At 36.0% G+C, this 15105-nt stretch overlaps 1 protein-coding gene across 6 annotated transcripts in view; it reads right to left on the reverse strand.

The window, feature by feature from the left end:
* Nucleotides 1-15105, reverse strand: part of Dipk1a (divergent protein kinase domain 1A) — a 106551-nt gene that overhangs the window by 61998 nt on the left and 29448 nt on the right. The window contains exons 1-2 of one of the 6 annotated variants that reach the window (XM_077803744.1): nucleotides 5757-5919; nucleotides 2915-3114 (exon numbers count right to left, since the gene is read on the reverse strand). The exons of 3 other annotated variants lie outside the window; for them this stretch is intronic. In XM_077803744.1, the coding sequence (XP_077659870.1) occupies nucleotides 2915-2941 (27 nt within the window). In that variant the 5' untranslated portion in view covers nucleotides 2942-3114; nucleotides 5757-5919. Of the gene's footprint in view, nucleotides 1-2914; nucleotides 3115-5756; nucleotides 5920-15105 lie in introns of those variants that run through there. 2 more of the 6 variants (XM_077803745.1, XM_026403079.2) reach the window with 2 other exon arrangements.

Consider the following 15105-nt stretch of genomic DNA (forward strand, 5'->3'; position numbering starts at 1 on the left):
TTTTTCTTTTGTGGTGCTATAGATAAAACCCAGGGCCTCAAGCATGCTAGGCAAGTGTTTTACCACTGAGCCCCCAATTGATGTCTTCATTACTCTGTGGCCCCAAATCTGTTACATGTGTTCTTCATTTCAGTTAGTATACTTTTCTGCTCTATGACTTTTTTAATATTATTTTTTAGTTGTAGCTGGACACAATACCTATATTTATTTATTTATTTTTATGTGGTGCTGAGAATTAGACCCAGGGCCTACCACCTGCTAGGTGAGGGCTCTACCACTGAGCCACAAACCCTAGTCCCATCTGCTCTATAACTTTTATTTTTAAAAATTTTTCTTTCTCTTCTGAGATTTCTCATCTGTTCAACCATTATATGTATAATTTCTTTTTTAGTCCTTAAGCAAATTATAATGGTTATTTTAAAGTCCCTGACTTATAATTTGAATATACAAGGTCATCTTGGTGGAGGTTTGTTACTAACTGCTTTTTTTTCTTGAATATGGTCACATTTATCTGTTTCTTTGCATGTCTGGTGATTTTTTATTGGTTATTATACATTATGTATAACATGATGACAAGACTCTGGATTCTACTGTATTCCTCCAAAGACTGATCTTTGTTCTAGCAGGCAGTAAGTTTGGCTACACTCAATTTCCAAAATTTTGTCTCCCATGCCATTAGCAACTGCCAAACCTCTTAGTTCTTTTAGCTTCCAGACTACTTTTTCAATGCATTCCTTGGGATCTCCTCATATGTGTGCAGGAGTTTGTTAGATTTTAAATTCAGGCTTTGGGATTACTCTTTCTGTAATTCTTCTCCTCCAAGATGTTCTCCCTGTTTCTGGTTGCTCTGCTAGTCCTAAACCCTTCCAAGACCTTTGCCTCTGTAATAAGACACAGATTGAGGAGTACCCTCAGGGGCAGTTCCTTTCTTTTGGGTTTCTTTGAGGTTTTTTATCAAATTATTTATATATTCTAATTTGTTATACATAATGGCAGAATGCAATTCATTTCATATTACACATATAGAGCACAATTTTTCAAGTCACTGATTATACACAAAGTATTTTCACACCATTTGTGTCTTCATACATGTATTTAGGGTAATGATGTCTAACTCATTCCACCATCATTCCTATCCCTTTGCCCCCTCCTTTCCCCTCCCTCCCCTTTGCCCTAAAGTTCTTCTTTTCCTCCCATGTTCCCCCCACCCGACCCCATCACCATTATGAGTCAGCACCCTCATATCAAAGAAAACATTCAGCCTTTGGTTTTTTGGGATTGGTTTACCTCCCTTAGCATTATATTCTCCATGAGTTTGTTTTCTTTTGGTTTCTTTCTAGTATCTTCAAATAGTTGTTTTAAAACACACACACACACACACACACACACACACTTTAAAAACCCAGATTTCAATAATTTTTGTCTATGTGAGTAATCTATCATGTTATTATCAGAAGCTAACATATATTCAGCATTGTTTTGTATCTCAATACTGTTACTTAAGAGTCAGTTTCTTTGATTCTCCACCCACCTTCTAGAGGTTCATCTTCTAAGACTGACTTTCCAAGTTGTCACCAGGTGGAATCATCAGCTTTTAGAGCTACCTGTTTCCATCTCCAAATCCACAGAAGTAGGAAGATGTTATCAATAGCCAAACCATCAAACATGGTAGTAGGCTTCACTTCAATTGAACAAGGTTTTGGGAAATATAGCCACCCATGAACCAAGCACTGTGGCCAGTAGATTGCCATGAAGTAACTGGCTTGGGCCTGAGTCACTGGTCATCTCCTTCTTCCACCCCATTCCTTGTTTCTGATTCCTTGAAAACCTAAAATCCCAGTTCCAAGACCCTTGTTGCTTTGTTAGATCAGTGCTTATTGTGGCTCCCAACTTTAAAGACACAAATCAGTTCTCATTCTCTGACTCTCATAGGCCTAAAACCTTCAGAACTACAGCTTTTACTCCTCATCGTCCACTTAGGCTTCAGCTCCCTTTCATATCTGGGTTTTAGTTTGCTCATTCCTATTATCTGAAGATTTTCTTTTCTTGCTCAGTTATGTGGAAAACAACTGGGAAAAAGGTCTTATATTTTATCCAGCATTTCTATGAATCTGAAGAATAACGCAAGAGGGATCTTCTTGAATCAGTTAATTCTACCTTCAGTAACTTTCCTAAGCCTTCAGGATACAGTACAAACCCCAACACATTTAATATACAGGGCCCTCCATGGTATTATCCCCCCCTTGGTTTCATGACCCACATACACCCAAATTTCAGTGTTTCCTTCTGCTAAGGGAAAATGTCTTCTGCCATGCTTTTCCTTGCCTCTGGGCTTTTCAGATACTGTTTTCTCTATAGAGAATATCCACTTAAGGTGCCCATTCCCTCACCACAAATCTCCACCTGGTCAACTGCTACTCACTCTAAAATCTCAGAGCATGACCTCTCAGAAGTGTGTTCTGTCATTCCTTCACCCTCCAAACCCAAACTGAGATGGTCTCTTCCTGGGGTCCTGTAACACTCTAAACATACTTCAAACACAGCAAACATCATTCCAAGTGATTTATTTTCTCCACTAGACTATGTACTAGTTTCAGGTACCCAAGGTCAACTAGGGCCTAAAAATATTAAATAGAAAATTTTCATAACCCACTTGAATCTAATGTATGAAATATGATATGTCAAGAGCTTTGTAATGTTTTGAACAACCAATTAAAAAAAAGAAATAAAAAAGAAAATTTAAAAAAAAAGCAATTTATAAGGTTTTTTGTTTGTTTTGTATCAGGAATTGAACCCAGGGGGCACTTAACCACTAAACCACATCCCCAGTCCTTTTTTCTATTTTATTTAGAGACAGGGTCTTGCTGAGTTGCTTAAGGGCTTGATAAATTGCTGAGGCTGGCTTTGAACTTACCATCTTGAGTCCTGGGATTACAGGCATACACCATTGAGCCTGGCCTGTAAATTTCAAATCATGTGCTGTTCTGAGTAGTATTGCTCCGTCCTGCCCAAGACATGATCACTGGGCTGACTTTGCCATGTCACACTGTTTATATCCAGCATTCAGTACTTTCTGCTGTCTCACATATCCACTGGGGGTCTTGGAACATATCCCTGGAGAAAACAGGGATTTAGTTCCCATACTTCACTCTTTGCTTGGCACATAGCAAGCATTTAACAAATGTTTGTTGAATAAAGGAATTGGGAGACAGCCACTTGTTTTAATCAGATTTTTCACTGCTGCAACCAAAAGACTTGACAAGGAGGAAACGTTTATTTGGCACTCATGGTTTCAACAGTCTCAGTCCATAGATGGCTGACTTTTGCTCTGGGTCAGCATGAGGCAGCACATCATAACAGAAAGGTATAGAGGAGGGAAGCAGCTTAGAACATAGGTACTGGGAAGCAGAGAGAACTCCATTCACCAGGGATAAAAGGCACATTCTCAATGATCTACCTCCTCCAGCCACACCCCACCTGCCTACAGCTATCACCCTGTTAATCCCCATCAATGGATTAATGCACTGATCAGGTTAAAGCTCTTGAACCCAATAATTTCACCTCTAAACTTCCTTGCATTGCCTCACACATGAGCTTTTTGGGGACACCTAATATCTGAACCATAACACTAATTTTTCTTATTTTCAAAAATTTACTTTAGAGCAATTTTAAGTTTACAGGAAAAAAATGAGCACAAAGCTCAGAAATCTCCAATTAATTGTTAAAGCCTAGAAGCAACCAAGACATCCTTTAGTAAGTGAATGAACAAACTAACTCGGGTACATCTAAGCAATGGAATATTATTCAGCACTTAAAAGAAATGAGCTATCAAGCCATGAAAGAAAACAAAAAACTCACAGAGGAATCTTAAATACATATTACTGTGTGAGAGAAGCCAATCTGAAAAAGTCACATACTGTATCATTCCAGTTAATATGATATTTTGGTAAAAGTAAAACTTTGGAAACAGTAAAAAGATCAGTGGTTGCTAGGGTTGGAGAGAAAGGGATGAATAAGCATAGCACAGATGATTTTTAGGGCAGTAAAACTATTCTATATGATACCAGAATGATGCATACATATCATTAGACATTTCTCACAATCACAGAATGTACAACATCCAGAGTGAACCCTAATGTAGATTATACACTTTGGATGATAATGACATATTGATGTAGGTTCCTTGATTGTAACAAATGTACCACTCTGGTGCTGGAGTTGACAGTGAGGGAGGCTGTACACTTGTGGGGAGGGAGGGCATACAGAAATTCTGCACTGCTCAATTTTGCTGTCAACCTTAAACTGCTTTAAAAAGTAAAGTCTATTTTTAAAACATTAAAGAGCTAAACATACAACTAAGGAAGTTAGAAAAGGAAGTTAGAAAAACTCAAGTCAGTAGAAGGAAAGGAAAAAATAATAATAAAAACTCATAAATAGAAAATAACCTTAAATAAAGATTAACCAAACCAAAACTTGGTTCCTTAAAAAAAAATCTAAGAAGTAGAAAACAGAAGTATCTATACCTATAAACTAAAGAAGGAAAAAGTATAAAAGAGGAAGCCATGGTCTGTAGTATATAAAGTCATTAAAAATAATAAAGTAAAAGTACTATTAGGATTGAAAATTGATCAACCTGGCAATAAAGAGAACATGGATAAAATTAGCAAGATCAATTTCAGTAGAATGGAATGGAGTAGAACAAATTTCTAAATGGAAAAAAAATCCTGGATGTGTTAACATCAATACTGATATACACCGACAAATAACTAGATTTATTTTTATCCTAACAGTAATTCAAGTGTAGATGAACACAACAATATTTGCTAATTAATTCAGTTGGATGGACAAGGAAGGTTCTGCTCTATATGTGTACTATGAACTGAAATGCATTCTGCTGTCATGTACAACAAATTAGAATAAATAAATAAATTTAAAATTAAAAAAAAGTCCACATGTTCATGGTGTTAAATGCTTGGCAATACCAACACTTGGATGAAAAAGTTGTAAGATTTCTAAACAAATGTATAGCCACAAAACTGATGTCTAAAGATCTGGATGTTAGTTTAATAGTTTTCAAGGGGAATTCTGAGAGCAAGGACACTAGTTAGGAAGATGTTGCAGCAATCTAGACCCCACCTGGATTCCGATGGGTCAGCCACAATCAAGGATAAAATCTGAGAGGTATTATGAAAGTAAAATGATTAAAATAAATAGATAAGGAAGTAGAAGAAAAGATGTAAAGGTATTTGAAAGGCTGAAAGAATTAAGATAAAGAATGAAGATCAGTGGTAAAACACAATGATATCTTAATTAAATGCAACTTTAGCTGAATCTGTCTCTATATTTTAAGAAATTTAGGTATTTAATTTTCAACACATAGCTTTGGGTCCCCAAGTAAACTTTCTCAAACAAATTAATTTTAAATTGAGATCTTTATGAATGCATTAAAAACACTGAAGAACTTATTCAATAAAATACTTGATATTATTTCCAGAATATAAGACAATAGGATAGTTTTGAAATTTCTAGTTCAGTGTGCCAATTTTTCATAAAAGTTTTTATAACAGTTGTAAAGCTACAAGACTGGTTTAAAATTAAAAAAAAAACACACGCACAAACAAGAAAGTCTAAAATGACAAATCTGGCTAGATATTCAATGTTACATACTTATATCAGAAGTTTTCAATTTGTGTAAACATCCACACACTATTCAAATTCATTTCCACAATTAGCTTACACTGTAGAAGATTTCTCACCTTCTTTTCCTTTCATTTTGGCTCTCCTCCACTCTCAAAACATCTTGAAACACAGATAGTATGGAAACAAATGAACACAAGCTATCTCCGAGAACATTCAGAATCAAATAGCTCAGCATTCCTCTTCTTTTTCGCTAAAGCATTCACTGCACCACAAAATTAAACAGACATCTCTAGGGATACAGATTTGCCAAGAGAGTTTTTGGCAAAAACAAAATCTGGCACTTCTCCAGACTGCTATACATGGACTGTTCTACAGATGGAGATTGATGGCTGGCTGGCTGGTCTGTGGTTATTTAGTAGTGTCAAGATGAAGGCTATTAGGCACAGATCATTTCATGTCCAAAGACTTCTGACAATAAACTCGCTCTGCCTAACTTCCCATATTCAGCAATAATGAGAATTATTTATTGAAGAGACAGTAATAATTTCAAGCCTATTTCTTTATAAGCAAACTGAAGCCCAGAGAAGGTAGGTCATTTGTCCAAAATTACATAGCTAGTTAACAGGGCAAAATTCAGGTCTTGAGACTCTCAATAATCTCAACCTTTCAACCTCTCGGCTAAACAATAGTACCTTCTAAGTAATTAAAAAGAACATATTGCTCATGTTTAAACTCTTTATCTAAGTCATCTTAAAACTTCAAAGTCAGGGCAAGAGTTGTGGTTCAGTGGTAGAATGCCTGCCTAGCATGTGTGAGGCATTGGGTTTGATTCTCAGCACCAGGTACAATAAATAAAATAAAGGTCTATCAACAACTAAATATGAAAACAAAAAACCTCCCCACCCCACACCCCAAAAAAAGAGCATAAAAAAAACCTTCAAAGTCATATTCTTTTCCATTCAGTATTTTCTCTTAATGACAATATACTTTATTTTGCAAGATCCTTTACATAATAGTTTAAAAAAAGAAAAAAAAGACTATGCATTTTAAGTCCCAGAGTCACCAAAGCAAAATGAGATTAGAACTGGTTTAGAAACCATTAAAACATAATTAGGTGCAAGACCTTGGGTTTGATCCAGTACCACAAAACAAAAAACACCACAGTTAAGAAATTCTGAATCTTTTGTGTGTGTGTGTGTGTGGTGTCGGGGATTTAACCCAGGGCCTTGGGCATGCAAGGCAAACACTCTACCAACTGAGCTATATCCCCAGCCAAGAAATTCTGAATCTTTAAACTTTGAAACATTCTTTAAAAATTGTAGTCCAATATATTGAAAAGGAGAGGCAGCCTTAGAATCAAAGTCACAAGATCAAGATTTAAGTCTTTGTTCTGACACTAACTAGTTATGTGACTTGTGCCTCTTTCCGCCTCCTTTGTAAAACAAGCTGAAACCAGATCACTAAAATTAATCTCATTATTTAAAATATAATTACAGAAAACTCAAGGATAAGATCTTTGGGCTGGGGCTATAGCTCAGTGGCAGAGCGCTTGCCTAGCATATGGGAGGCACTGGGTTCGATCCTCAGCACCACATCAAAATAAACATATAAAATGAAGGCCTGCTGTCCATACACAACCACCAAAAAAAAATTTTTTTTAAAGGATAAGATCTTTATCTCATCCTTATTATTTTATAACTTTGTCCCAATACCCGATTAATGGAAGAAGTTAAAACACAGGAAACATCATCTCTACTATAAAGAAAAGTTGCACATTTGGCTCTGCGAAGTCAGAGAGAAAAACAGTATTTTCAGGAGAATGTAGTACACAATTGAAGTTAGAGAGATTTGGATCACACATCTTTCTGAGTTCATTTATCTAAATAGATGGTTTTGAAAACCTAAGTATAGTTTTCCTGAAGGGGGGACAGAGAAGGCTCTGAATAGCTGTTTTTGTCCAGTTCTGCCAGAACCTTCCTAGCAAGTACCATCTACTTCTATGAGATGCCAAGAACTCTGTCTACTGATTTATGTACACAGAATAATTTGGTCAATTTCATTCGGCAGGTCCTTCCTTTTCCTGTTCCTCCTTCTCCCTCAATCTACTGCTCTCCCTTCTATTTTCATTCACCTACTAGTTTTAGCATTGATTCTTAAATCAGTTTTTACTATGATGGTTTCTAAATGTGATTTTCTAATTACATATTTCCCTTTACAGATGTGTGTGTGTGTGTGTGTGTGTGTGTGTGTGTGTGTGTGTGTTCTGTTTTGGTTTTGGAGTTAGGGATGAAACCCAAGGCCTTGCAGATGCTAATCAAGCTCTCTACGACTGAGCTATATCTCTGGCCCCTTATCTACTCATTTATTGAGTGCCATTATATATGGCCCTGGATGATTTGAGCCTGTTAAATGAACAGGTCATTTGGAGAATTTTGGAGGAAAAAGGAATTTATCATTAATAGAAATAATGTCTACCTTCACTTTTCTAATACTTGAGACATCAATTAGTTAAAACAGACTATAAATGTCCATTGCTTGCAATTCACTGTTAGCTTCTCTTTGGAAAAGCAAAAATACAAACTCAGTCCCTGTAACCACCAGCTGCCAATAGTTTGCAATTGAGTAGGATCATGCAAAATTGATGACCTTTAAGTCCTACTATGAAGTTCTTACCAGTTTTTATGTCTACTTTAATTGTATTTAGGCTCTTTGTCTTTTAGCTAACAGACAGAAAAGAGAAAAATTAAATTATAAGGTACCAGAAAAAAGGATTGAGGCATTATAAAGAGATAATCCAATAATGGTCATAAGAGTAAGAAAACAGGAGAATGTGAGATTATCCAGCTTTATTAGCCAAAACCCCCACAAGTTCCAGCTAATTTGTCAGACCTAAAAATATATTTATATTAAATATTAAAGCTTGATATCCTTTTAACAGAATAAATCATATTTGGGAGGGCATCCTGTTTCTCTGGGTCAGTTTGTCTAGAACTGTTTGGTAAAGATGGTTGGATCAGGGCAATAACACAACTGGTTATTAGTTTTACCAAATTATTTATAAACCTAATTAACTGATCTGACTAGTATTTTCCTCTGTTAAACTGGGACAATAATACCTGTCTTGAAAACCTTACAATGCTAGTTAGCATAAAGATCAAAATGAAATAATATAAATTAAAGTACTTTTTATGTAAGGCATTATTATTAGTAATCTTAATTTTTTAGCCTTTTCATATAAAGTCCCAAACTGGATATTGTCAGATCTCTTTTGAATCATTTTGACTTCTTCTTAGAACATTAATAGGTGACAAACCCATCATAAATCATTTGCAAGTACTGTTTCACAGTTGCTGCATATTATACCTCTACCTAACTCTAGCAGAGTATGAGAAATGAAATCCCTACCTGCTTTATTTGGTAGAGACTACCTAACAAATCAGGGAAGAAAAAGAGGCCTCAAGACTGTCTTTCAGCCTCCCTGTGGGCCAGAATTGAAATTGATTTTAGTGGTGAATGACCATTACCAAAAGTATCCATTCTGCTTTTCAAAAAAACCTCAGCACTAGATTATTTGAATATCCAACTGAGGAAAAACAGTATCTTAAAATCTAATTACAAGGGGCTGGGGTTGTGGCTCAGTGGTAGAACACTTGCCTAGCATGTTCGAAGCCCTGGGTTGGATCCTCAGCACCACATATAAATAAAGGTATTGTGTGCAACTACAACTAAAAAATAAATAAATATATTTTTTCAAAAATCTAATTACAAGCCAGGCGTGTTTGCATGCCTATAATCCTAGTGGGCTTGGGAGGCTGAGGCAAGCAGGATTGAGAGTTCAAAGCCAGGTTGGACCCTGTCTCAAAACAAAATACAAAATAGGGCTGGGGATGTGGTTCAGTGGTCGAGTGCCCCTAAGTTCTATCCCTAGTTACCCACCCCCCCACAAAATCTAATTACATGATATTAAAAATCAGTTCCTGATAGACTGCAGTTCTAAATATGAAAGGTAAGGCAATAAAGTTTTCAGAGAAAAACCATAAAATGTCTTTGTGACCTTATGGTATTTAAAGTATTTGTGTTCTCTGAAACAGAACATAAAAACTCTGACCATAAAAGAAAAAAATAAAAAATTTGATTATATCAAGAATTCATGTTCACCAAAAGATAATGTACAAAATTCAATCCACAAAATTGGAAGATAGGATAATAATATATCTGACAAATGATTTACATATAAGTTACATATAATTTCTGTTAATAATAAAAATACATAAGTTTATATAAAAGGCAAATCCATTTATATAAAAAAACAAAAACAAGCAAGATGAGATTTCTGTTAAAAATTGGGGTTGTAAAATGGTGCTGGGAAAACTGGAAATCCATTTGCATCAAAATGAAACTGAATCCCTTTCTCTCACCATGCACAAAAGTTAACTCAAAATGGATCAAGGAGCTTGATATTAAATCAGAGACACGGTGTCTGATAGAAGAAAAAGTTGGCTATGATCTACATACTGTGGGGTCGGGCTCCAAATTCCTCAATAGGACACCCATATCGCAAGAGTTAACAACTAGAATCAACAAATGGGACTTACTCAAACTAAAAAGTTTTTTTCTCAGCAAAAGAACCAATAAGAGAGATAAACAGGGAGTCTACATCCTGGGAACAAATCTTTACTCCACACACTTCAGATAGAGCCCTAATATCCAGAGTATACAAAGAACTCAAAAAATTAGACAATAAGATAACAAATAACCCAATCAACAAATGGGCCAAGGACCTGAACAGACACTTCTCAGAGGAGGACATACAATCAATCAATAAGTACATGAAAAAATGCTCACCATCGCTAGCAGTCAGAGAAATGCAAATCAAAACTACCCTAAGATACCATCTCACTCCAGTAAGATTGGCAGCCATCATGAAGTCCAACAACAACAAGTGCTGGAGAGGATGCGGGGAAAATGGTACACTTGTTCATTGTTGGTGGGACTGCAAACTGGTGCAGCCAATTTGGAAAGCAGTATGGAGATTTCTTGGAAAGCTGGGAATGGAACCACCATTTGACCCAGCTATTCCCCTTCTCGGTCTATTCCCTAAAGACCTAATAAGAGCATGCTACAGGGACACTGCTACATGGATATTCATAGCAGCACAATTCACGATGGCAAGACTGTGGAACCAACCTAGATGCCCTTCAATAGATGAATGGATAAAAAAAATGTGGCATTTATACACAATGGAGTATTACTCTGCATTAAGAAACGACAAAATCATAGAATTTGGAGGGAAATGGATGGCATTAGAGCAGATTATGCTAAGTGAAGCTAGCCAATCCTTAAAAAACAAATGCCAAATGACTTCTTTGATATAAGGGGAGTAACTAAGGACAGAGTAGGGACAAAGAGCAGGAGAAGAAGATTAACATTAAATAGGGATGAGAGGTGGGAGGGAAAGGGAGAGAGAAGGGAAATTGCATGGAAAGGGAAGGTGATCCTCAGGGTTATACAAAATTACATACAAGAGGAAGTGAGGGGTAAGAGAAGAATAATACAAGTGGAATAAATGTTTTACAGTAGAGGTGGTCGAGAGAGAAGAGGGGAGGGGAGGGGAGGGGAGGGGGGATAGTAGAGGATAGGATAGAGAGCAGAATTCATCAGACACTAGAATGGCAATGTGTAAATCAATGGAAATGTAACTGATGTAACTGATGTGATTCAGCAATCTGTATACGGGGTAAAAATGGGAGTTCATAACCCTTTTGAATCAAATTGTGAAATATGATATATCAAGAAAGATGTAATGTTTTGAACGACCAACAATAAAAAAAAATTGGGGTTGTAGTGATGGACAAGAGAATAAGAGGGACTTGTAGAGCACTGTTGTAATGATTTATTTCTTAAGTGTATATGTACTTCTCTTTAAAAAAATTTCTAATTGTAGATGGACACAATACCTTTATTTTATTAGTTTATTTTTATGTGATGCTGAGGATCGAACCCAGTGCCTTACACATGCAAGGCAAGTGCTCTACCACTGAGCCACAACCCCAGAACCATATATGTACTTTTCTTTTTTCTTTCTTTTTTTTTTTTTTTTTTTTTTTGCTATTTCATGTTATGGTTCTGGCTTTTCACATAAAACCCAGTCCCTCCTTGGTAAATTCCAAAGTGTACTATAAAGGCTAGTCATGAAACTGATTTTAAACTAACTGCAAATTAACCTTTCCTGAAGCTCATTGCTTCACAGAATTGGAAATCTGGTAATAGTCTGATAGAAGAAATTTGCTCTTTTCTGATTTAATAAAAATTAAAAAGAGGGCTGGGGTGGTGGCTCAGTGGTAGAGCACTTGCCTAGAATGTGTAAAGCACTGGGTTTGATTCCTGACACTAAATATAAATAAATAAAATAAAGGTCCATTGACAACTAAAAAAAAAAAAAAAGAAAAGAAAGAAAAGAAAAAGGCATTAGAAAGGAATGATTCCATCCCAACTTATCATTGAGTTATACACAGAGAAAAGTATATTGTATATATGCATATATACATATATTACTTCATTTAGTCTTCATAATAATTCATGAAATAATACTCTCATTACTTTCACAGCTTTACAGTTAAAGGGATTAAGGCTGAGCACATTGTCTAAAAACAGACTGCACACACGGTAGAGTCAGGATCTGAATCCTGCTTGTCTGACTCCCAGGCTCATGTTCTTCACTGTTTATACTGCTTCGCTGTCACACAGGCTTTTCCAGCGTGGAGTGATGATAATATTCTTTGGCTTTTGTCCAGTTACTTTAGAAGGCCAGATCTGAACAGAACATGCCCCACTGTTTGTAGAGGACCTGGTCTCTTAAGGAATGAAAACTGGGCATCCAAACCCAAACGGAGAGCCCATACCATCATAGGCTTATTATAAAAATGTCTTGAATTTTAGCAGTTGGCCATGTGGTCTCAAGGGAGTCAACATTCAGTGTCTTACTTAGGCCATAATGGAAGAATGAGGGCTAGATTAAGCAATACTGTCAAAAATCAGGATTAATGAGAAGGTTCTTGATTGTGTACAGGTGTCTGCAATTCTTTAAATTTCCCCAAAAGTACATTTTTTTTCAAGAGTTATGCTAACCAGTATTGATTATTTAATATAGTTACTAATAAAGCTTTAATACAGTTCAGGCTGGTAGGAAAAAATTTGATTGACTAGACTACTGATCTTTAATTAGCTTTTGATCTTATAAAAAGATACTTCTCTATTCAGTAAGTAGCAGATACTTCACCATGTTGAAGATAGGGTACCTATGAGAAAATCAGCACTCAACTCATTCTACTCAGAAAATTCTAAACTTAAAAAAGTAATGCTGGTTTGTGTCAAAGGTCAATGCCAAGGGTTCCCCAAGGGTTCGTATGTTGGAAGTTTGGTCCCCAGGGTGGAGATGTGAGAGGTAGTGAAACCTTTAAGAGGTGGGGCCCAGTGGAAAGTGAACAGGCAACTAAGGTCAATGCCCTCAGGAGGGATTAATAAATTCTTGAGAGAGTAAATTATAAAAGGCAAGGCTGGCTCCTTCCCACTCTGGTTTCCTGTCTTGCCATGTAATCATTCCCTCTTGTGTACACTCCCACCACAATGTCATCAGCTACACTGTAATCCAGAGAAAGGGGCCCTCAGCAAAGCCTGAACCAATGGAACTGCCTGATCTTGGATTTGCAGCCTTTAAAACTGAACTACATAAACCTCTCTTCTTTATAAAGTATACCAGCATTGGGTATTTTATTATAGCAACATAAAATGGACATATATTTGATTGTATTATCAATTTCATAGTTAAAAATCACACCTGAGGGGCTGGGGTTGTGGCTCAGCGGTGAAGTGCTCGTCTGGCACATACAAGATGATGGGTTCGATCCTCAGTACCACATAAAAATAAATAAAATAAAAGCATTGTGTCCAACTACAATTTAAAAAATGTCTTTTAAAAAAATCACACCTGAGGGGCTGGGGTTGTGGCTCAGCGGTGGAGTGTGTGCCTAGCATGTGTGAGGCCCTAGGTTCAATCCTAAGCACCACATAAAAATAAATAAAATAAAGGTTCTGTGTCCAACTACAACTAAAAAATAAATATTGAAAAAAACTTTTTGGGCTGGGGATGTGGCTCAAGCGGTAGCGAGCTCGCCTGGCATGCGTGCGTCCCGGGTTCGATCCTCAGCACCACATACAAACAAAGATATGTTGTGTCTGCCGATAACTAAAAAATAAATATTAAAATTCTCTCCCTCTCTCCCTCTCTCACTCTCTCTTTAAAAAAGAGAAAAGAAAAAATATTTTTTTAGATCACACCTGATAAGTATTTCCATCATCCTTCATTTCAGGAATTTCTAAGTTTATGTTTTAAACTACTGAACATGAAAGTCATTTGAAATTTAAATGTCATTCTTTATATGAGAGAGAAAACATTTGCCAATATTTGAAGAGTTTTTAACACAAAGTCACAATCCTAAATTTTGAATGAGGGCTACTTCCCACTTCTGCATGTATAATAAAGTAGCTTCCTGATGGTGTTATGATCACAACCTCCCCAGTGGAAGAGGAATGTTTGAACCGACTATATCTCCACCTGCTATATGGCATAGATTAAAGACATCCCACCTAGATATATTAATTACTAACATCTCTCTGTAAAGTGTTTATAGATGCAGGGGTAAAAATCATATGTGGACCTGTTTAATAAATATACATAATATACATTTATATCTCCACTGTGTTATTCCCTATAAGCCCTTTTTTTATATAACATGCATCTATTTATCAAAATTAAAGAAATTGTGTGATTCTGTAATTTGTTATAGCAGCTATTATATACAATAAAAATTTCTCTACTCAATATAAGAATTTTAAAAAACTAGCACATATATTTTTAGAAATCCTCACATAATGGGAATGTTAAAAGTTCTTAATAGCAACGACAACAACCAAAAAATATATATATATATTGATTTTTCCAAGGTAATCCTAAACATACACCAAAGACAAATAAACAATCAACTTGAAAGGGGATGTTGGCCATTATACTAATCAGACTTTAAAGAGTTCTAAAAATAGGAAAGAGTTCAACATAGAAAGCCATACACAAATTTCTATTTTGTTTATTTATTTAAGTATTTAGGATTGAACTCAGCAGTGCTTAACCACTTAGCCACATCCCATCCTTTTTATTTTGAGACAGGGTTTCACTAAGTTGCTAAGGACTTTGCTAAATTGCTAAAGCTATCCTTGAACTTGTGATTCTCCTGTCTCAGCCTCCTAAGCTGTGTCATTATGTCCAGCATACAAAAAATTTTATAAGGTCATGCAGAAAACTTATAAATTTTAGATATCATATTATTTAATGAGGAAACAAAAGTATAAGCATTACTTCCCCCACTCCTCACCCCCAGTACCCAGGGGCTCTCTACCACTGAACTACCT

The sequence above is a fragment of the Urocitellus parryii genome, chromosome 11, assembly GCF_045843805.1.
Source record: "Urocitellus parryii isolate mUroPar1 chromosome 11, mUroPar1.hap1, whole genome shotgun sequence".
In the NCBI taxonomy this organism is placed as follows: Eukaryota; Metazoa; Chordata; class Mammalia; order Rodentia; family Sciuridae; genus Urocitellus; species Urocitellus parryii.